Raw genomic sequence first — 21,686 nt, forward strand, 5'->3', positions numbered from 1 at the left:
AGGCATATGATTATGACCCAGCGCGCAAATGTATGGGAGGAGGATATGTAAATGTAATCCCTTACCACCCCCAATGTGATTCATCGAACCTGAAATGGATTGCAGGTTCTGTTTTTGCGTCTAGATTTAGCCCGTTTGAAACGCAGGTACTAACTGGGATGCAAAAATATCTGCTGTCATTGTGGCCAGAAGGAGGCATAGGTTGCAGAGCCATTGCAGCTGGATCAGTTGGATTTTGTTTTTTGAACGTGAACCTATGCCAGAGGAGGGTTTATACAATAAAAAATTATTTTGTGTCACCAAACAACAATTGAAACAATCAAACAGACTGTATATCAAAACAATTTAAAAAACAAACAAAAAGAATTCAGTACAATCGTTGGAAAATAATTCATTTTTATGTACATAAATGTTTGATTTAAATTCTTTGCAGGACAGTTATGTAACCGTATGTTTTGAAATTAGCAAAACTATAATATACAGCTTGCCAACTCTTACAACAAACCATTTTCATATTTTATATATAAAGGCGAAGCAGAATGTAATCTTTGCTTCACTAGGTCCCGTCGAACCCCAAACAGGCGTGCAGAGCTGCGGTTCTGATATCTTTTTCTCCAGGCCGTAGGGAAAACCACTTTGATTAGAGATGATGTCTCTTCTGGGTCTCTCTAGCACAGGTTGCTTTTCTGCACAAGCTCAGAAAGAAAGGTTGAAGACAGATTGTTCTAATTGCCCCTATTTGCATGAAAGCTGGATTATTCAGACAGCAGATCAAACTTAATTTAGGTTGTTCTCAATTGACAAATTCATTAATGTTAATCGTAGTCAACTCTGGATCCAAGTTTGAAGAATTAGTCTAGCTTGCCAGCAAGTCAAATATTCACGCGCATTTTCTCTCCTATCCACATCTCTTGGGAAGAGTCAAATGGTAGAGAATGAGCGAAGAAAGTGTTTTTGTCAGTAAATCCATGACATCACAGGGATTCCAGCTGCGACTCCACCTTCCTATGATGCAGTAAGTGTAGCTTAAAAGCTGTATTTAAAGGTGTATTTTCCTACCAGCAACTTTGTTTTTGCACAGTTCTGCAACCCATTTTCTCAGTGTCTGAGTCAAATGAAGGAGAGTGTTTGACCGCTGTTGATGCTATCTGATTGTATATCAGTATTTTAACTTCAGACAGTTTTCACACAATGAAGACAATATCCTCATAATATTTTACAGGTATATTATTGTAGTACTCCTAAACCCTCAAAAGTAACTTGACTGTTGAGAAAAGTGAGACTTGCACAGTCACTGCACAGCTTGCTAATAGTTAGTTATTTTGGTGACACAATTGTTGACAGAAATTAAAGAAGTAGAAACTGGAGTGGAAATTACATCTATCTGACTGCTGCCAGAATTTTTGTTTTTTGAATTAACATTTTTGGGCATTCACCACTGTGCACGTTTGCTGTTAGACTGTGCTAACCATTCTGTGGTCCCTGGGTAGGGTGCCAGTTTGTTGTCTTCAAGATAGTTCTCTCAGGTAACAGTTCTGACTTTTTCCTTCTCACTGGATAAATGTATAAATCTTCAGTCCATGAACTCAAGCGGAAGCTGAGATCGATGTTCGCTTTGTGATTCAATAAATTAGAAAATTATTGAAAAGTTAATTTATTTCAGTAACTCAATTCACTGAGTGAAACACATTATATAGATTAATTACACACAGAGTGATGTTTCAAGTCTTTTATTCTGTTAATTAACATTTCAATTTACAGCTAATGAAAACATTAATTTTAAGATAACATTACATCAGACCACTATAAGAAAACAATTTTTAATACAGAAATATGGGATTGATGTATAATAACATACAGGTTGTTATTTCCAAAAGTTAATTTTAATCTGACCAAAGAGACTCATTGAAATGCACATCTTAATTTATTGAACTGTATTCCACACATAATTTCATCACTCTTCAGCTTAACTTTTGGAAGCAATCTCAACTGCTTTGAGTTTTGATTTTTATTTTAAGCTTTTTAACAGATTTATTCATTTGGGCATTGATGTAAATATCATAAGCCTTGACGTAACTGAAAAAAGCTTTTAAAATCATAGATATATACATATCAAGATGGCGCCGACGATGGTAGCCTTCGCTCTCTCTTTGTTTTTGTATTTTGTGTGTTTTTATGTTTTTCCGAGCCACAGTTCTGTGGTCTCATTCAGTAGAGAGGAACTTCTCAACATCAGAGAGTCCTCTCTTGGTTTTTTTTTTCACCATCTTTCATCGATCTGAGGTTCACTGAGCTCCTGGCAAGCGTAGCTGCGGCTCTATATGGGATCCTGCGCCGAAAACGTCGGAGGGGAAAGCGTGCTGGCGCACTGGTACAGCTCCGCAAAAGAGGACTTCGCACACCACTGCCTTCAATCCACCTGACAAATGTCCGCTCTCTAAACAACAAGATGGACGAGCTGCTTCTTCTCACCGGTAAAAACATGGACCTCCGCAGATCAGCGGTTCTCTGCTTCACCGAGACATGGCTGAGTGAAAACATCCAGGACCGCGCACTGCTGATGCCGGACTTCCAGCTGCTCAGAGCGGATCGCAGCACGGAGCTATCAGGGAAGAAGCGAGAAGGCGGAATCTGCTTTTATATAAATGAAGGTTGGTGCAGAGACGTAAAAGTGCTGGAAAAAACATGTAGTCTGGATCTGGAGTCATTTTCCATCATCTGTAAACCGTTTTATTCACCGAGAGAGTTTTCCTCGTTTATAATAATTGGCTCATATTTTCCACCGCATGGCTGCACTTCTGCCGCGGCAAAACATCTTGCAGAGCTGATTACAGACCTGGAGAAAAAATACACGGACTCTTTCATCATAATACTGGGAGATTTTAACAGAGCAAACCTCTCAAATGAACTCCCCAAATACAGACAGCATATTAAGTGTCCCACCAGAGACAAAAACACACTGGACCATTGTTACACAACTTTACAGGACTCATATCATGCTGTTACCAGGGCTGCTCTGGGTTTTTCGGATCATTATCTAATCCACCTCATCCCAACCTACAGACAGAGACTAAGAGCTTCCAAACCCAAGGTTCACACTGTGAAGAAGTGGACTGAGGAATCAAAGCAGACGCTACAGGCCTGCTTTGAATGCACAGACTGGACTGTTTTTGAAACCTCAGCCACTGGCTTAAACCAACTAATTGATGTGGTGACATCATACATCAGTTTCTGTGAGGACATGTGTGTGCAGATCAAGACCTTCTGCACCTTTGGGAATAACAAGCCATGTTTACTCCACACCTCAGGAATTTGCGCAGGGAAAAGGAAGAAGCTCACAGCAGTGGAGATTGGGCGCGGTACAGGCAGGCCAGGAACAAACTAACAAAAGAGATCAAAGCAGCTAAGAGAAGCTATAGTGAGAAGCTCAAGAACAGCCTTTCTACTGGTGATGCTTCGGCTGTATGGACTGGTCTGAGAAACCTGACTGCCTATAGAAGCCCCTCCACCCATCCTGAACAGAGTCATCTCCTGGCCAACCGTCTGAATGGCTTCTACTGCAGACATGACAAGAAGCCATTCACATCTCAAATCATCCCCTCCACATCCCGTTCAGGAACAAATTCCTCCCATAAAGCTACCAACCCCCTACCATCAGATCCTCTGCCTGCACTAAAGATCTCAGAGGAAGATGTAAACAGGCTCTTTCAGCGCATGAAAACAAAGAAAGCTGGAGGACCTGATAACGTCTCCCCATCATGCCTGAAAGCCTGCGCACATCAACTCACTCCGATCTTCACAAGGATCTTCAACAAGTCACTGGAGAAATCTGAGGTCCCCTCCTGCCTCAAACGATCCACCATAATCCCGGTTCCCAAGAAACCCACCATCCTAGGATTAAATGACTACAGGCCTGTAGCCCTGACGTCTGTGGTCATGAAATCCTTTGAGCGGCTGGTGTTGAAGCACCTGAAAGACATCACAGGCCCCCTGCTGGACCCCCTGCAGTTTGCTTACTGAGCAAACAGGTCGGCAGATGATGCTGTTAACTTAGGTCTACACTTCATCCTGCAACACCTTGACCACCCAGGGACGTACGCCAGGATCCTGTTTGTAGACTTCAGCTCGGCCTTCAACACCATCATACCAGACATCCTCCACCAGAAGCTCACACAGCTCAACGTCCCAGCCTCCACCTGTCAGTGGATCAACAGCTTCCTGACAGACCGACAGCAGCAGGTGAGACTGGGGAGCATCTTCTCCCGATCCAGATCAATAAGTACTGGTACCTCCCAGGGGTGTGTTCTATGCCCACTCCTCTTCTCCCTGTACACAAATGACTGCACCTCATCGGACTCGTCCGTGAAACTCCTTAAGTTTGCAGATGACACCACTGTCATTGGACTGATCCAGGACGGTGATGAGTCTGCATACAGACAGCAGGTGGATCGGCTGGTAGACTGGTGCAGTCAGAACTACCTTGAACTGAACCCACTCAAGACTGTGGAAATGGTGGTGGACTTTCAGAGAACACCACCCCTATACACCCCCCTCACCATCCTCAACAACACTGTATCGGCCGTGGACCACTTCAGGTTCTTAGGAACCACCATCTCTGAGGACCTGAGATGGTCTTCACACATAGACACTGTTCGAAAGAAGGCCCAGCGGAGACTGTACTTCCTGAGGCAACTCAAGAAGTTCAACCTTCCACAGGAGCTGCTGGTCATCTTCTACACTGCCATCATTCAGTCTGTCCTGTCTTCATCCATGTCAGTGTGGTTTGGCTCATCTACAAAACAGGACAGGTCCAGACTGCAACGAATAATCAGGACTGCAGAGAGAATCATCAGGGCTGACCTTCCCTCCATCCAGGACTTATACAGGTCTAGGGTCAAGAAAAGAGCTGCTAAAATCTCTGCAGACCCCACACACCCTGCACATAAACTGTTTAGAGTTTTATCTTCAGGCCGCCGCTACAGAGCACTGTTCACTAAAACCAGCCGCCACAGAGACAGTTTCTTCCCCCAGGCTGATTCTCTGATGAACATTCAATAGAGTACAGAACAACAGCATACAGATGTTGCAAATGCACACTTTTTATTAGATATGTGTATATTGTACATTGTAAATTGTAAATTTGTATATTCTGTAATGCAAAAACAGAACAAAAGAGCAAAGTGTACCGGAGGCAAATTCCTTGTTTGTATGTACGAACTTGGCAATAAAGCTGATTCGGATTCGGATATATTGTACCTTTTAAGTAGAAACATGCTTACAAGTAGTGAGTTTCAGTCACTATTTTGCACCTTCAGTGAATTGTTATGTTATTATATCTCAGTCAGCAATTTATAGCAAAAGCTCATAAACATTTGACAATGAATGAAAATGCATCCAAAGCTACAATGGTGTTAATATGATGCAAAAACAGAACAATTTTAAGATGTATGTTTGCTCCAAGACACAGGTTTAGGATTTTTGTTCTGCTGACCAATACTGTATTTATCCAAATTGAACATAATGAGATTACAGTTTCTTTTGTCTTCTAGCTTTGCCGCCAGGAGCCCCAACAGTGAGGAATCAGTACCAGCAGGGCTGCTCTCATCCTCTGCCATAAAGCAGCATTTTAGAACTACCGGCATGGTGATCATAGCTCAGATCGACAGCTCTTCCTGCCTTCACAGGGAAGAGGCCTGCCTGCACATCACAAGACCAACCTTTTCTCTTCTCTCATGGATGCAAAGAGAAGACTTGAGACATTTTCAATGACAGGAGTGATGACTAATCACGTTATTAGCCGCATATGAGCTGCTATCGGTGGCAGCTGATGCCTTGTTGTATAACAAAAACATGAAAGTGGATCTAATTAGACATATGCACATCAGTGCAAGAGCTAATTGGAACTTGGTTGATATAATTCATGAATAAATAAGATAAGTGACCAACTTTGGCTCGATTATTATGCTTGTCTGGGATACAAGCACAGCAGTACACAAAAATATCTGCACAATAAAGGTGTAAAAAATTCCACACTGTGGTCTGGTTTCGGAATAACAAGGTCGTACATGAGTCGATACATAATAGCCCCAGTCAGGAAGGACATTTCTACAATGTATAACATTTGAATGTTTTACATAGTTTTTTCCTGTAAATGAGGAACAGGACCGGCCTGAGGTCAAAGCAAACTTTGAGAATGCCTAGGGCCCCATGCTGGCCATGAGGTCCTGAGATAAATTTAATTCTCACACAACACTTTGAGAATGCAGCTGCTGTGCTTCTAACTAAGGAACCCTTATGGCTTGAAAATTATGTTAATAATGTCATTAGTTAAAGCTAATTCAATCCTTCTTTTTTTTTTTTTTTTTGTCAACTACGCAAACTGTAACAGTTTGTAAATAGATCAGTGAGTTATTGCTCGTCTTCAGTGGCTGCAAGTGAACGTAACATTAAACTTAGCATCTCCATACCAACTCTTGCATCTATGTGGACATGATTGCAAAAGATAAGTCATAGGAATAACTACATTTTTATTCATTGTGGTCTCTTTTGTAGAATATAAAATATCGATGTGTGTAATATTAACTATCTCTGTGTGTAACTGACATGTGTACATAGAGCAGAGGGGTTCAAGCTTAGGGAGTGAAGTAGAGAGTCCAAAGTCATAAATTAGTGAAGGACAAGGAATCACTGATGGGGGAGAAGAAGACAGGGGAGAACAGTGCACAGAGAGGGCAAGGTCATAAATTGGGGAAGGAGACAAGGCAGGATAAGTTTGTTATAAGAGAAGAACCAGAAGTACTCCTTATTTGGATATGAGGTTATATGGTTGCTGGGGAGATATCCACAGATAGAATGATTGTGTATGTGTACTGCATAGCAGCGAGGGGTATATAAAGGTATTTGTGGTCCCTCCAAAACGGACAACACACAGACGTTTCCAGGTACCAGTGTAAGTGTGTGTCTCCCTCTCTGAATTCAGATTGGTTTTAATAAACTTGTGGAAATGTACAACTGATCTCTGACTGAGGATTGTCCTTTGGGGTGCCAAATAAAAAGAGTCGGGGAGAGGTGAGGAGTAATGTAAGAATTAACTGACGGCCAGTAAAGTTTTCCTACCTCAACACTTTCTAAAACACACTGGGGCACCCCTGTATAATCTGGCTTCTTTATTTTAATAGTTTGTACCCGCAGCTCAGTAGATGCATATTTTCCATTTTTTTGGCACAAAGGATAAATGGGGTGAAACCACTAAAATAATTTACACATTACAATGCTTTCCCACATCTGTGATCTGATTTATTAACATATTATTTATATTATGTTTTTTAAAGGCTCTATGATCATTGAATTTTATCGGCGAATATACAAGCGTTCTGAGGCGTTTAAAGAGGGGTTTGCAGTCTGTTGCTTTTGCAATAAAAATTGTTAACCATGTCTATCCTAATTTCCCTATTAAAGATAATTTTCTGTTGTCCTTCTAATTCTGTGAAGCATATAAAACAATATAAAAGGGAGGTCAGAGTGTGTTTGATGGAAGTAAAGACTGGAGATTTCCAAATAGGTTTCTGTGAGGGTATCACTCTAAAATGCCTCCTGGTCATTTATTGACAGCTACTGAACAAATCTAATAAACAGTTTAATATGTATAAATGAATACAGTTTATTTGAGTGGTGAGTCATTTGTGAGTCAACTGTGTTGGTGTTTTTAGCGATTCTATTTAAAATAAATAGAAATAAGCACTAATGAGCTTTTGAAATGAGACAAAGTTGAATATGAAGTCTTGGAGATCTGAGGGTTTTTATGAACTGGAGATACCACGAGGTGTTTAAAAGGAAAACAAGATGGAGATGAATGAGAAATAACAATACTGGCAGCAGCATTCACTGTAAATATAGAACAGTCTCAGGTGAAACCCCCTCCCCCTCTCTCTTTATACTGCTTTTTTTTTTTTTGTACAAAGCCTCCTATAAAAATATACAATATTCTTATTGGAAAAACAGAAATTCAGCTACATCCTCAAGTGGTATTACTGGGAAATGTAAAAAAAATTAGATGATCAGTCCTAACACAACTTATTACTGTTCCATTGATGTACATGGTACCTCCAAAAAGCTAGATGAATCTTTTTTTTCTTCACACCACACTTATGTAGAGCTATGATATACTGGTGCTGATGAAACAAAAGGAACTGAGAAAAGATACAACAATAATGTCCCTGGGGTAAATGAGCAGCTCTGTGTGACTCCACCACTGCAGAGAAAGGCCTGATAACTGCTTTTGCTACTGTGGGAGACTGCAGTTTAACTCTTCACCAATCCATCCTCTCAGCTGGTATCTGGTATCACAAAAGACCTTGACTTACATACAGTAAGGAAACGAGCTGCATGCAAGCTTTGGGATCATTAGTGTGATCATGACATAAAGACCCCCATTGCTTTACATAAATGCACGTTAAAAGATTTAATTATTACAGAAAGTAGAAATCCTGAACGAAAACATAAGAGTGGAAAGATTTTGGTCATAGCTAATTTGTCACACAGTACATTAGATCTTTTGCACCCAGCATTCATTAAAGTGATACAATGCCACATGTGCAGAATAGTTGTCAGTGTTGCTACAATTGTTAAAGGCTATTATTAAACACACAAACAGCTATAACCTGAAATCAATAAAAATGAAAAATTGTTTTATTGATGTTTTTATTATTATTGAAGGTTTAATTTAAAGGGAAGATGTATATTATCTCTTATTATACATGTTACAGGGTGGAGATGAATATGTGTTGAGTCATTTTCTTTTAATCTTGTGATTGAAACAGTAAATTAAAAACATCCTGTAACATTTAAACAAATAACAAAAATGTGGGCCATACTTAGCAAAAACTTCCATCAATTAGTGCGTTGGCTTCATGCTCCACGATGCAGGGTATTTTTCTAACTTCTTAATGGAAATAATGATACACAGTATGTGGTGTGCTTGGGGAAATAACCTGGGCAGCTGAGCTGTTAGCCGGGCACAGTTGACCCGCATTAAACAGCAACACAACTCCTTTTTCAGTTGCTCAGGGGTTTTAGACACTACATGTACAGGCACATGTAAGCTTTGGGTGCACATGGTGCTGTTTTTTACTGTCTCTAAAACAATATTTCTGATGCCAACTGGACATATTAGTGGATGGGCCGATGGCAATCCTTTGTCCATACAACTAAACTTAAGGAGACTACTACCGCCCATGGGCCGGTACAACAGTTGGTTGCAATGGACAATGTACGGACGCACTACCGACCAAAGAGTTGTTTTTACCTTGGAAAGTCCTCCTGATTCGGCTTCAGCACTATGAGATCCTGCAGCTGTTGCTCCACTCCCCAGTGCTGTAAGACGTTGTGCATCTGAAGGAAGATACTGATTTATATAGATTGAAAACTTAAAAACTAACAGTATTCTGAGGTAATTTATGTTCCTGCATTTAAATGCCACAATCTCCAACCTGAAACAGAATAGATGTCACATAAAATTGCTTAGGTCCTACATTTTTTTAGATATTTTCATTAAACGTAATTTTATGCATTGTGGAAAACCTGTGAAGAAAGTGAAATTAAGGAAAATATTGAGGACTTAAGATGCATAACAGCACAATGCACAGAAAGCTTTAAACCCTTCATGAAGCTTCAGCACACCAGTATTTGGAAGAAATACCATTAATAAGCATGTAGCCCCACTCATGCGACTACCATTATGGCACGCTTGAAGTGGTTTATCTTGTGTTAGAAAAAAATCTGCTCATCTTCCATGACACAATAAAAACAAAACTTTATGTTTGGCATCAAGGTTTAGGTAAAGTTGCTAGGCTAACATAGTCCTCCATGTGTTCTCCGCCATCAGCTGATTTACGCACACCTGCTCCTGATTAACAGTAACTGCTCTTCAGCCACTGGTGTTTTACAAACCCTGTAGATGAATTGGACATGACACCATGAGGGTGCTGCACAGAACCCTTATTAACATGTAAAAAGCTACATCTGCATTTTTTTACATCAGGAAAGGGCCTGCTGTGAAAATTGTACAATCTGCTTCACAGTTGTGACTCAACTGTTCAGTTATATGGAGGAGTGCCATGGTTACTGTCACCTTTGTGCTTTCCTGGTAGGACATGTCAATGGCTAAATTCCATTTTAAAGAGTAACCTTTCCCCCTATAACCTTATTTCAGGTTACAGACTTTTTTCTGGTGGCGGTTATAATATTCCACTGGGACACTCCTACCATGGGCGGTTCTAGACAGGGACCAACAGGGGCCAGTGCCCCTGCAGAACTGGGTCCTGTTATGGCCCTGTATTAAAGACATAATACTAAATCAATTTCTTAAGATGATATGTGTTGGCCGTAACTCATTGGTGCCTTGAACCAATTTCCTTTTTTACCTTTACAATTTCACTTTAACAATGTATTAAAAATGAAGGTGATGCACTTTTAGTTTCAGCTGTATTGAGGCAGGATCACAGTTTCCATCTGCTAGATCAGGGGTCTGCAACCTGCAGTTCCAAAGCAGCAAGTGGCTCTGTGATTTAATTAATATAATAACCAATGAAATATTGGAAAATGTTTACATTTCCCACATTTCTGATCAATAATTGTACCTACAAAAAGAAAATACCACCAAAAAACAGTTTCACAATATCCTTTCTGATTGTAGAGGGAGTCAACCCCAGACTTAAATGTAATTTTTGTGTTGTTTTCAGTGCTATTTCTAGCCATTTTGGCCTCCTCTTAATCTCTTCACCTCTATGGCCAGATTTGTGAGACGCTCGTAAAAACTATGGATCACAATTTTCAGCTGGTTATGAAATGCATTGCTCTGCTCTTAGCTGTGCAAATGTTCTCCATATGCCAGTGACAGACACATAGCCAGAAACTGCTTCTGAAACGGGCTCTCAAAGCTGGCACAGCCCTGCAGTGACAGGATGTAGCACTGAACAACCAGATGATGACACCATGGGAGACTGGAAAAGGGTGAGAGCTACTAGTCTACAGGCCTTTATCTATAAATCAATCAGTTTTTAGAAGATGTGTCTCCATAACCTTAGTTCATGACTGACAATTGCTTGCATCAAGACAAAATAAAGAAAACAAATGTGAAATGTAGTGTAACAAATAAAATATGGGATTTTCTGTGCCATTGAAAAAGGAAGAAAGAGTGTTTAGAACAAGCAACAACAGGGCTATATATAATGTTTAATCAGTCTGGTTCCCTAAAGAAATACAATTAGGCGTGAAGCAATTTAATGAGACTGCAGAGTTTTGGGGCCAGATACAAGAAATGTTAGGGCTGTATTACTGTCCTACAGGCTGGACCTTGGTTCTGGATGTCTGCCACACACCTATCAGTAAAATGCTTTGCCCCGTTTAGATCCTGCTGTCTGTTACTGCTACCGTAGCATGTTTCAAATTAAATGCACTTTAGACAATGCACAGCAAATTAATTGTTTTCTTTGCAATTTAAACTTTGAGATCTTAAAAAATTTGTTTAGAGCCATCTGAATGACAGCAGCCATGCTTAGCACTACAAACAAAATGTGTCCTTGCTAATGGTGATGAATACACTTAAGAAGTCAGGTTACAGTAATGTTTCAAAATTTTTAACAAATAATCTGAAAACCGTGGAGCATTTGGGCTCAGCCGTCCTGAGTCAATACTTTACAAACCCACTTTTTGCTGCGATTACAGCTGTAGGTCTCTTGGTGAATGTCTCTTCCAGCCTTACACATCTAGAATCTAATATTTTTTGACAGTTTTTCTTTTCAGAATTGGTCAAGTTCAATTTTTGATCATGGTACAGAGAGCATGTTCTGTGACAGTATTTAAGTTTTGCCACAGATTCTAAATTGGACTTAGGGCTGGGCTTTGTTTTTGCCATTCTATGAATGAATGTGCTTTGATCTAAACCATTCCATTGTAGCTCTGGCTGTATGTTTAGGGTTGTTCTCCTCCTAGAGGGTGAACCTCCGTCCCAGTCTTAGTTCTTCCGCAGCATCTAAGGGGTTTTCTTCCAGGATTTTACTGTAATTAGTTTCATCCATCTTCCCATCAGTTCTGATCAACTTCCCTGTCGATGATGAAAAAAGCTTTCCCACCAAATGTTGCAACAACCAAGTTTCACTGTAAGGAGGGTGTGTGCAGGGTGATGTGCAGTGTTAGCTTTCCAACACATAAAGCGTTTTGCAAATAGGCCAGAAAGTTCGGTTTTGATATAATATGACTGTTTGTTGTCTGTTTAAATTGATGGCCATGTTTTATCAGGTTTGCAGTTATGTTTGTGAACCATTTCCATTTTTGGATGATGGATTGAACAATGCTCTTTGAAATGTTCAAAGCATGGGATTTTGTTTTACAACCTTATCCTGCTATAAACTTAAACTTTATCCTTGATCTGTCCGATGGGCTCCTTAAACTCCATGATGCTGTTTGACAACTGATGTCCTCTGACAAAAATCTATGCCTTCTCAGTACTGCTGCATTTATATTTTAACTGCACACAGGTGGCCTCTACTTTAAGTGATTAGGTGACATCTGAAGCCAGTGGTTGCACTTTAGCTTAATTAGAGGTATTATAATAAAGAGGGATTAATACATACTGTATGCATGCCACACTTTTCAAATTATTATATATAGAAAAAAAAAAGAAAACCATTTCCATCTTTTTCATAATGTGCTACTTTTTGCTGGTCTGTCACATAAGATATCAATAACATACATTGATGTTTGTGGCTGTAACATGACAAAATGTGTATAAGTTCAAGGGAAATTACTACTTTTGCAAGGCACAGAAATTAATCTAGAAGTCCTGTATTTGTCAACTACAGACTGCAAATGATTTTCTGCTTGGACTGCTCTAAAAAGAATAGAAGCTTATAGCAAATTTTGAGTCAGCAATATATGACTCACAACGTCCAATAAAATCTAATGTCTTTCTGTTTGAAGTTCCAGAAAAATGCCAGGAGAACATCAGTAACCAATTCCTCTTCAACTTCATGTCCCCTGAGCTGAATGTCCGGGGATGAAGTATTAACTGCTGCACAGTAAAGGGGAGTGGCATCACTTTGCCGTTAGCCACCCATACCAGCCATCCGTCAGAGATCAACTCCGATCTCCAATTGAGTCGAAAGCTTTAGACTCAAAATGCTAAAAATGTAAATCATATTGTTCTTTTCATTTTAAAGGAATTGCAGCTTAAGATTGCAGGATTCATATTCCCTCTAAAGCTGAAAGACAAGTGTGATTCAGATATCTCCACATGGCCCAATCCCAGAAGAGGGAAAATACCACCTATTTAAACCATGACTCATGCCTATGATGTGATCTTCTCCATCAACTTCTCTGTCTGTTGCTGTTTTCATTGCATTACCCGAGGACAATATGACTCAGAAGAGCAAGATGCATGCTCTATTTTTGAATGCGCATCGATATGAGATTAACATGACCCACCAGAATGCTGGGATTTTAGCACAGATCATATACTTAACAAGAGCATTTTGATATGTGTGTGTCATATGGCAACAAAAAGAATATCTTACAGTGAAGACAAATTATAAACTAAAAAAGTTAAATCACAAGTTAAGTGTTGGTATTATATACAGTTTCACATCATAAAGAAGGGTTTCTGTAGTTATTTGCATAATTTATTGAATTTAAGTTTTTAATAAATATTTGCATTTTGAATATTCTCATTTTCATAATTATTTTCCTTATAAAATAGTGTGAAAACATTCATGTATTGTATTGAAAGTATGAACCTTTTAAATGTATTTTCTATAGCACAAAATCTTTGTGCTCAGCAGAAATTGTGCAAAAAGGAATTATGAGATGAGATAATTTGGTTCTAAGGACATTATCTTTTGGACTCTGTTCAACAGCTATGCAGTAGAAAACCTGGCACTGATGCAAGTGTAGAGGAAAAGAGGCATTAATTACCACACAGAAAGCTGCAAAGGTTGCAACACTGAGTAACACTGTAGGTTTTTCCTGCAACATTCATTTGAATGATAATTAAATACTTGAGGTTCTATCAAAAAGAATACAAATCAGATCATAAATCTAGATTAGAGTATGCAAGATAAAAGGAAAACCAGTTAGATGTGCTTTCAACTGACCTAAATCTTAGCCGACATGATTAAGCAGCGCCCTCTTATGTCCAAATAAGACTGTTGCATACATCCACAGTGAATCATTGTGTTTGTATGAACCTCTTGCACATCATGTCGATATATCACATGCAAAAATAGGAAAATAGAAGAACAAATATCTTAGACACTACTTTTTTTATTTTTGTCAATTTTCTTATATCCCTGTTTTGTCGTGTATTTAGCTTCATATGCTATGATTAGTTTCCGTGCGGAAGAAAAGTGTGAAGATTGTGTATTCAGAATTGTGTGCTGCGTTGTTTTATTTGGCCACACATAGCCTTTTGTGCACAGCTCAAAATGTTTATGTTTGGTGCCATCTGACCAGAGCACCTTCTTCCACATTTTTGCTTTGTCCCCTACATGCATAAAAGATTCCCCATGGCTATTTTTCAGGAATAACTTTCTGTTCATCACTCTTCCATTAAGGATAGATTTGTGGAGTGACAAATAAATGTCCTTCAACAGATTCCTCCACCTGACCTGTGGACCACTACAGCAACAATGGGGCAACAGTGGTTCAGGTGGTAGGGGTTTGTCCTGTAACTGGTGGGTTGCTGGTTCAAAGCCCTGCTCTGTATGTCTGTTGTTGTGTCCTTGGGCAAGACACTTCATCAGCCTTTCATGCTGAAGTTGTTCAGAAAGCTCTGTCGGTCTGCCCCAGACTGTGGCTAAATTATAGACTACCACTCTTAGTTTATGGGTGGATGACTAAAGTGCTATACAAGTGCACACTATTTACCATTTACAGCTGCTCCAGAGTTATCACAGGTCTCTTTGCTTTTTCATAATTATTCCCTCCGTTGCCCAGCCTGTCAGTTTGGGTGGACTTCCATGTATTGCTCCGTTTGCAGGTGTGCCATACTATTTCCATTTTCAGGTGAAGGACTGAACAGTGCTCTGTAAGATGTTCAAAGCTTGGGATATTGTTTTAAAGCCCAACTCTGCTATAGAGTTCTTCAGACTTTGTCCCTGACCTGTCTGGTGTATTCTTTGGACTTTATAATGCTGTCTCTTCACTAACGTCCATTAACCAACAAACCTATAAGGCCTTCAAAGAACGTATTTATACTGAGAGGAAATTACACACAGGTAAAAAATCAATTAAGTGATTTCTGAAGGAAATTACAGAATTTCATTTAGGTATGTGAGAATAAAACATACTAAATACATTGAACATCACACTTTTACGATTCTTATTTGCAACATTAATTGAAAACAATACATAATTTTCATCCACTTCACAATTATACACTACTTTGTGTTGCTATATCAACACAAAGTAAATGCGTACAGGCTGTATTTATGTCCCAAGTGGAATTTAAGCCGGACTGGCCCTTTAAATCATCCAGTTTTCCTCCACGTTGGCCGCACATGCGCAGATACCTTGGTCGCCTGCTGGAAATCACAAGCGAACAGGGAAGCCGGGCCCTGAGGACTGGATGTTGGGTTGAACAAAATAAAACCAAACAGTTCACTAACAGACAGTTGACCTTTCCTCTCCTGCTGCTGTCGGTGTGACAAGATGTTTAAAAAGCTTAAGCAGAAGATAAATGAGGAGCAGTCGCCGCAGAGGAATGCGCAGGCAGCACAGCAGCAGGCCCAGGTTAGTTGAGCTAACAGCTAACATCTGTTTATGTTTCTGAAGGACACCAGCTCATAAACTAACTACAGTGTTGCCAAAACATGGTTTATTATTTGAGGCGAGTCCTCTGTGATGTTCCGTCTAAATAATACGCAGTCAACTTTACTGAGAAATGTTAACGTTAGCACCCGGCTAAGACATTTGTTGAGGGTTAGCTGTTTGTTGCTAGAGAGGTTAGTTAAAAGCAAACTTGAACTGGTAATTCTTGTTGTCCCAGATAGAAAACAAAATCCCATAAGGAGTGAACCAAGACGTGTTCTAAGCGAACATACTAGCTTTAAATATTTTGAAGCACGTTGACAGGTTGGGCGTGACTTTATGCTGCTTGTTTTGGTTGCAGACTGAAGTCCGATAGTTGCTGTGTTTGTTGGAGCCTCAGTAATCCAACTGATGTCAAATGCCCCGATTTCTCTGGTTGTCTTAAAATTAAAAGAAACTAAGCAACGTTGCGCCCAAGGAGGAACAATTGTCTGTTTTTGTCTTGAAAGTTTCACCTGCAGTGATCTAAATGTTCATATATTTCTCTGTGGTTTACTTATTACTGCTATGATTGGTTAGAAATACAAAATATAAATACAGTTACCAAAAACTCCCTTGTTGCTCTGAGAAGTTGCTAATTGTCTTGATTATTTCACATTTTGCAATGAGTTTCTTGGTGAGTCATTATTTGACCAGTGATGTTCAATAGGAAGTATCTTGCCTGCTGTTAATCACCCTTTGTGCTTAAAATGTTTCTGGCTAGAAGAAGATGGCAAACTGTATGATGAATTTGAAGACTAGTAATTGCCTCATGACAGATCCTCTATCAGTATAGCAATGCACCAATTAGGATTTTGTGCTTTTGAAAGCTTTGACCTGCCAAAATTAGGGATGCACAACATACTGGCATTAACATCAGTATCGGCCAATGTTAGTCTTTTTTTTATATATCGGTATTGATCCAATAAGTAACACTGGGCTGATATTAATAACCAATGTTTGTTTGCGTCTTGTTGCCATTTGGTTATGTGTTTCAGGAAGGGAAAGGGAGGGGTTGACCATGTGGTATTTGCTTGGGTTTGTAATGGTTGCTACACAAGATTGTGGGGTGTTTAACTGAAGCAGCGAGGCAATATCAGCGTTCTGGTCCATTTTTCGTGGTGTTGAATAGGTAGGGAAATATATTTATAATATCGGTTATTAGCCATTAGACCAATATTAACATTGACATTGCTTCAGATTTTAATATCGGAGCATCCCTAGCCATTACCAATTTTGTTCAGTTGGGATGCCACTTTAAGAAGCATAATATAAGAAAATATTAGAAAAGCATTGAAAATGTACTTACTTGACTGCCCACTACGAGCAAAGCAAGGACATCAGCTGGAGCACAGTCTCGGCTACAACCAGACCATTGCCACTTCATGATCCTGGAAAAGTTTATCAGCACTGATGCAGATATGTCTAAGGATGAAATGCAACAACGTTTCTTGTATATTAAGGACTGAGTGCATTTAATACCAGCATGAGGACTGTGGCTTGCAGCTCAACCAGTTATTACTGGGTGTTGGTGAAATGCCTGACCCTCATTTTATGCATGTGCTCATGTCACTGCTGCTGAGTTATTTTCTGAACCCCTCTGGTTCCACAGACCCACGTAATGTTCTAAAAGCTCAAATAGTATCAACAAAAGTGATCTGTAAAGGGGGATTTATGATTGCATATTTATCATAGGACCATGATCTGATGTGGCTATAAAATCATAAGAGGTCTTGCCTAACATATATTATGTTGTCCAAAAATATAAGCCATTGCTTCTTTTGCAACAATGTGCTTTCGGTCATGCGAAGTAATATTGTCTTTAAGAGAGGTGGAGCTCATAAGCATGCTCATGCATTCTCTGTGCTTGCCTTTCCCATATTTTGTGAAACAATGCTGGATTGCCTATTTTCTGTGGTTTAGGTTAATCGTTATGGATCAAAGACCTTTAATAGATCTAACTGCAACCAAGTTATTTTTCTGCGTGTGTTTTGCAGTTTGTAGGACCCACTGCGTGTCTTTTTAAAACTAGTACTATCAGGATTATAGGATTTGAAGGTGAACAGTTGAGGTTGATGACAATTAAGAATCCATCAAGTTCACAGCAGTATTATAGTCATATACAAAAATATTGACCAATAACCTTGTTTTAAAATGAAAGATCCTAAAGACTAATGAGTTTATCCTGATAGATGGGCATTGGAGACCGGCGCAGCAGTCAGACCCCCCCTTTCCATCATGATGGCTCCCCCTCTCCCAGTGACAGACAGGTGAGCATGGAGCCGATCTGTGATAGATATATTTGTCTGCAATGAATATGCATTGTTTGTGCTCGTGTTCAAACAGCCAGCACCGACCCAGCTTACACACTGATTTTCTCTCTTGAGCAATATTTCTGTTTGCTTATTGCTACACCAGTAACACATCTAGCCTTGCTGATTACTTTGCAAGGAGACGGTGAACAAGACAGCAACATATTATTAAACATAACCGATATAGGGTTTCATTTAGGACAGCAGCCTATATTTTCCAGTGTTTATGAGTATTTAATGTACCTTCCTTTCAGTGTTTTTCTGTTTCTGGTGACTGGTTGTTTTATTCCAGCAGATATGGGCTAGGCTGTACAAGTATCTGTAGGTAAATATAAAGCACTTAGGGATGTTGAGGCGTGCTGGTCATGACTACAAGATGATGGTTAGTGTGTGTCCTGACAAGCTAACATTTGAACGTTTACTTTTTAAATATGTCTTTGTTTTGTATTATTCATTAAAAGAAGAGCTGGCTCAGTCCAAAGGAATTTTCTACTAATTATTAGCTCACACACCACATGATTGGACAGTAATAATGCCTTTTAGGTCAATATTCAATGCTCTAGTTTCTGCCTTTAACAGAAAATACTATGTATTTTTGTACCATAGTATAAGCAAAAGGTTCTGGTGGCATCACAACATCTTTTTTCCATCTCACAAATCTGTAACACTTTGACATCTTTGTCTCTTTTAGAATGTTTTGTTTGGTTACTGGAAAGAGATTTGCCAAACATTTGTGAAATTTTAAAGAGATGTCAAACTGTTGTTCATGACATTGATGTTAATTAAGTCTTTCACTTTCAGCTTTTCTTATTTTTCTTCCAGTCCACGTCGTTTCTCTCCCTCTATCTCACTGTCTGCTTTCTCTTTTCCATCCATCTCGACCAGCCTACTATGGACAGACTGGCTACACCCCTCTCCTCCCTCAGCGCTGTTTCACTTTCATGGTGTTGTTTTTCTCATTGCTCTCTGTGTTCCTCTCCTTTCCCCATCTTTCGTCCCGTTTCTGCACTGACGGGGTCAGATGCTGGCCGGAATGATAGCAGAGCCCGCTTTTCTCTCTGAGTATACTATCTTTGCTCTGGACCATTCAAAACAACCCAAAACGGCCCAGGTAGCCAGTGTGGTGAGTTTTCCCTCACTTCCTGCCTCGTCCTCCTGCTCCTCCTTCTCCTCCTCCTCGCCCTGTCCCGTTCCTTCCTCCTGTATTCTGCGCGTTTGGGGAATCGTTAGAGGAAGGTGTCTCGAGTAGGGACAGCTTGTTCCCTGGTCCTGTTTGCTTTGGGTTTAGCATTAGGAAGGCATCTCATGCAATAACCTGGCCCTGCATCTGATGGGAGATGTGGTTTATATTGTGGGATAGATTCTTCTGTGCGTTGTGCCCTGTGTTTGTTTTTTGCCCAACCTTTAAGTTATCTTAACCTGGAAAAAATGTAATACTCCCCCTTTGTCCTTTGGTAGGCTGAGTTGGTTGCCTTTAGGCCTCTTAACATCCTGTAATTTTGCCTTGTGGCCTTTGTACCTTCTCTCAACAGGTTTGTTTATTTGAAGAATTGACATTTTCTGCATCGGTAGAAATGTTAAATTGAGCAGAACTCTTCCAAATAAACAAACCCAGTGCATTCTATTTATCACTTTCATTTAGTGTCGATAAATTCGTTTTTTGTTCTGTATTATTTCAGAAGGAAAAAGTACAATTTCATAACAATCATACAAAGAACAAGTTTCTTACTTTACCTTGACTCATGAGGTACTAGTTTAAAAAGAGTTGTTGCTAATTATATGCAAAAAAACTTGAATGGGATGATAAGATGAGCCTTCTTTGTCTGAATGGCTCATAGTATTTCAGTGTTTAACAATACATGATTAGTAGATTGACAAACAGTCTCCAGGCTGTTGAAATGTGGAGTGTATCTCCGTGTATACAGCGCAAATACAGCGCTAGCAGAAAGTTTAGTACCAGCTGTCTGTGAAGGCTGTCGTCTGTTTAGAAAACAAATGAAGATTATATATTCTGATTGTTAGTTTAAAATACCTGTTTTGTCAGTGACTCTGACACATTAACAATTCACATTATGAGTGCACCAACACAAATTTATTTGACCGGGCTTTGACTTGCTAATTCCGATTTTAGCCGATTCCTATTTCTCTTTAAGATTATAATTGACAGCAATGAAAATAAATTTTTTTTATAACCCTCATGCTTTTTGCTGTCATGAATTATTAATATAAGGAGTAGACGTGACATCACACGGAGAGACCAGTAGCTGTAAAAACAGGGTTTTACTTATTACTAAAAGCAAATACAAAATCTATAAAGAGTTTAAATGTTAAACAGTCCAAAAGGCTGCCAACATTTCCAAATCCAGCACCTTCCATGATAGACGGGGTTGAACCCTCAAAAGGACGTAGCAGAGCACTGCTGATGTACTCTGAACTTCCTGATATCTGCTGAAGGTCTTTCTCTCTCGCTGTCTTGCTGCCTAAATCAATGGCACATAGCGGACATCTTTGTTAAATAGATTTTCAAAGTGTTTTGATGTAAGAGTGACCCGTTTGCGCATAGATGTTGATTTCTGGTCGACTGTGTACCGGTGAGGGCAGATTAAACAGAAAATTCGTCTGATTCCACTAACGAGCTGATTTCTTGGTGCTTCTCTACTTGATGATCTCTTTTTGTTGGGGGGAAAAAAATTAAATCAGATCAATTACACAGAATAAAAATGCAGCGATCAGGCTTTTACAGACCGAGACAAATTTGAGGGCTGACATACAGATTTTGGATAATTTTTTTCTTTTAAAGAGTATAGCACAAAACAGTTATTTATGTAATCTTTGTTTATATAAAAAATGCAGGAAACATTTACCAGAAAAGGAAAAAAGTGTTACGCAGATTCATTACTGACTTTGCAGCTTTAATTTAGCTTCACTGACGCAAACCCAACAGGAGAAAACTCAATAGTGTGCAATAGAGTAAAAGTCTGATATGGCAACTCTTTACATCTCAAATTTCTTTTGCAGTCATACATTTATGTCCTTGTTGCAGGCTTTGCTATTAATCTTAATCTAAATAATTCAATATGATGCATAGGTGCGGTTTGAAAAAAGGAGAAAACAGCCCTGATCTGTTCAGAGGGATGGACCAGGTCAGCCATCATCCATCTGATGGGGATTTGCAGTATTCTGTAGATGGAAGCTCTGCAGTACCAGATACATTATCTTCAATTCATCTCATCGCTTTTGTCATGTTTCAGCAACATTATGTCTTCACATAATGTTGATTTCTAAATCTTTTACAGTTCATCAAACAGTTTCACTAAATTTAGTTTTGTATGTTGTTTTTTGTACCTTTTTGTGGCTCAGAGGGTTAGCTTCTTTGATTAAGACGATTTCAGTGTTTTTACTCCGCCTCTGATGCAGGGCTTGATTAGTTTTGCTGAAGAGCAACGGGTTTAGTGACGTCTTCCACTTTTGTTGAATACACTCCTTTGTAATGAGTCATTGTGTTGATTTTAACATCAACAAAAAAAGACATGA

The 21,686-nt window shown here is 39.4% G+C and overlaps 1 protein-coding gene across 5 annotated transcripts in view; it reads left to right on the forward strand.

Moving 5' to 3' along the window:
- Window positions 1–15,573: 15,573 nt before the first annotated feature.
- golga4 (golgin A4) overlaps window positions 15,574–21,686 on the forward strand; it is a 31,219-nt gene continuing 25,106 nt past the window's right edge. For 3 of the 5 annotated variants that reach the window (XM_047352271.1, XM_047352274.1, XM_047352273.1), the window contains exons 1-3: window positions 15,574–15,783; window positions 18,033–18,110; window positions 19,174–19,275. In XM_047352271.1, the coding sequence (XP_047208227.1) occupies window positions 15,703–15,783; window positions 18,033–18,110; window positions 19,174–19,275 (261 nt within the window). In that variant the 5' untranslated portion in view covers window positions 15,574–15,702. The remainder of the gene's footprint in view (window positions 15,784–18,032; window positions 18,111–19,173; window positions 19,276–21,686) is intronic. The other 2 variants (XM_047352275.1, XM_047352276.1) reach the window with 2 other exon arrangements.

The sequence above is a fragment of the Girardinichthys multiradiatus genome, chromosome 22 (assembly GCF_021462225.1).
Source record: "Girardinichthys multiradiatus isolate DD_20200921_A chromosome 22, DD_fGirMul_XY1, whole genome shotgun sequence".
NCBI classification, from domain to species: Eukaryota; Metazoa; Chordata; class Actinopteri; order Cyprinodontiformes; family Goodeidae; genus Girardinichthys; species Girardinichthys multiradiatus.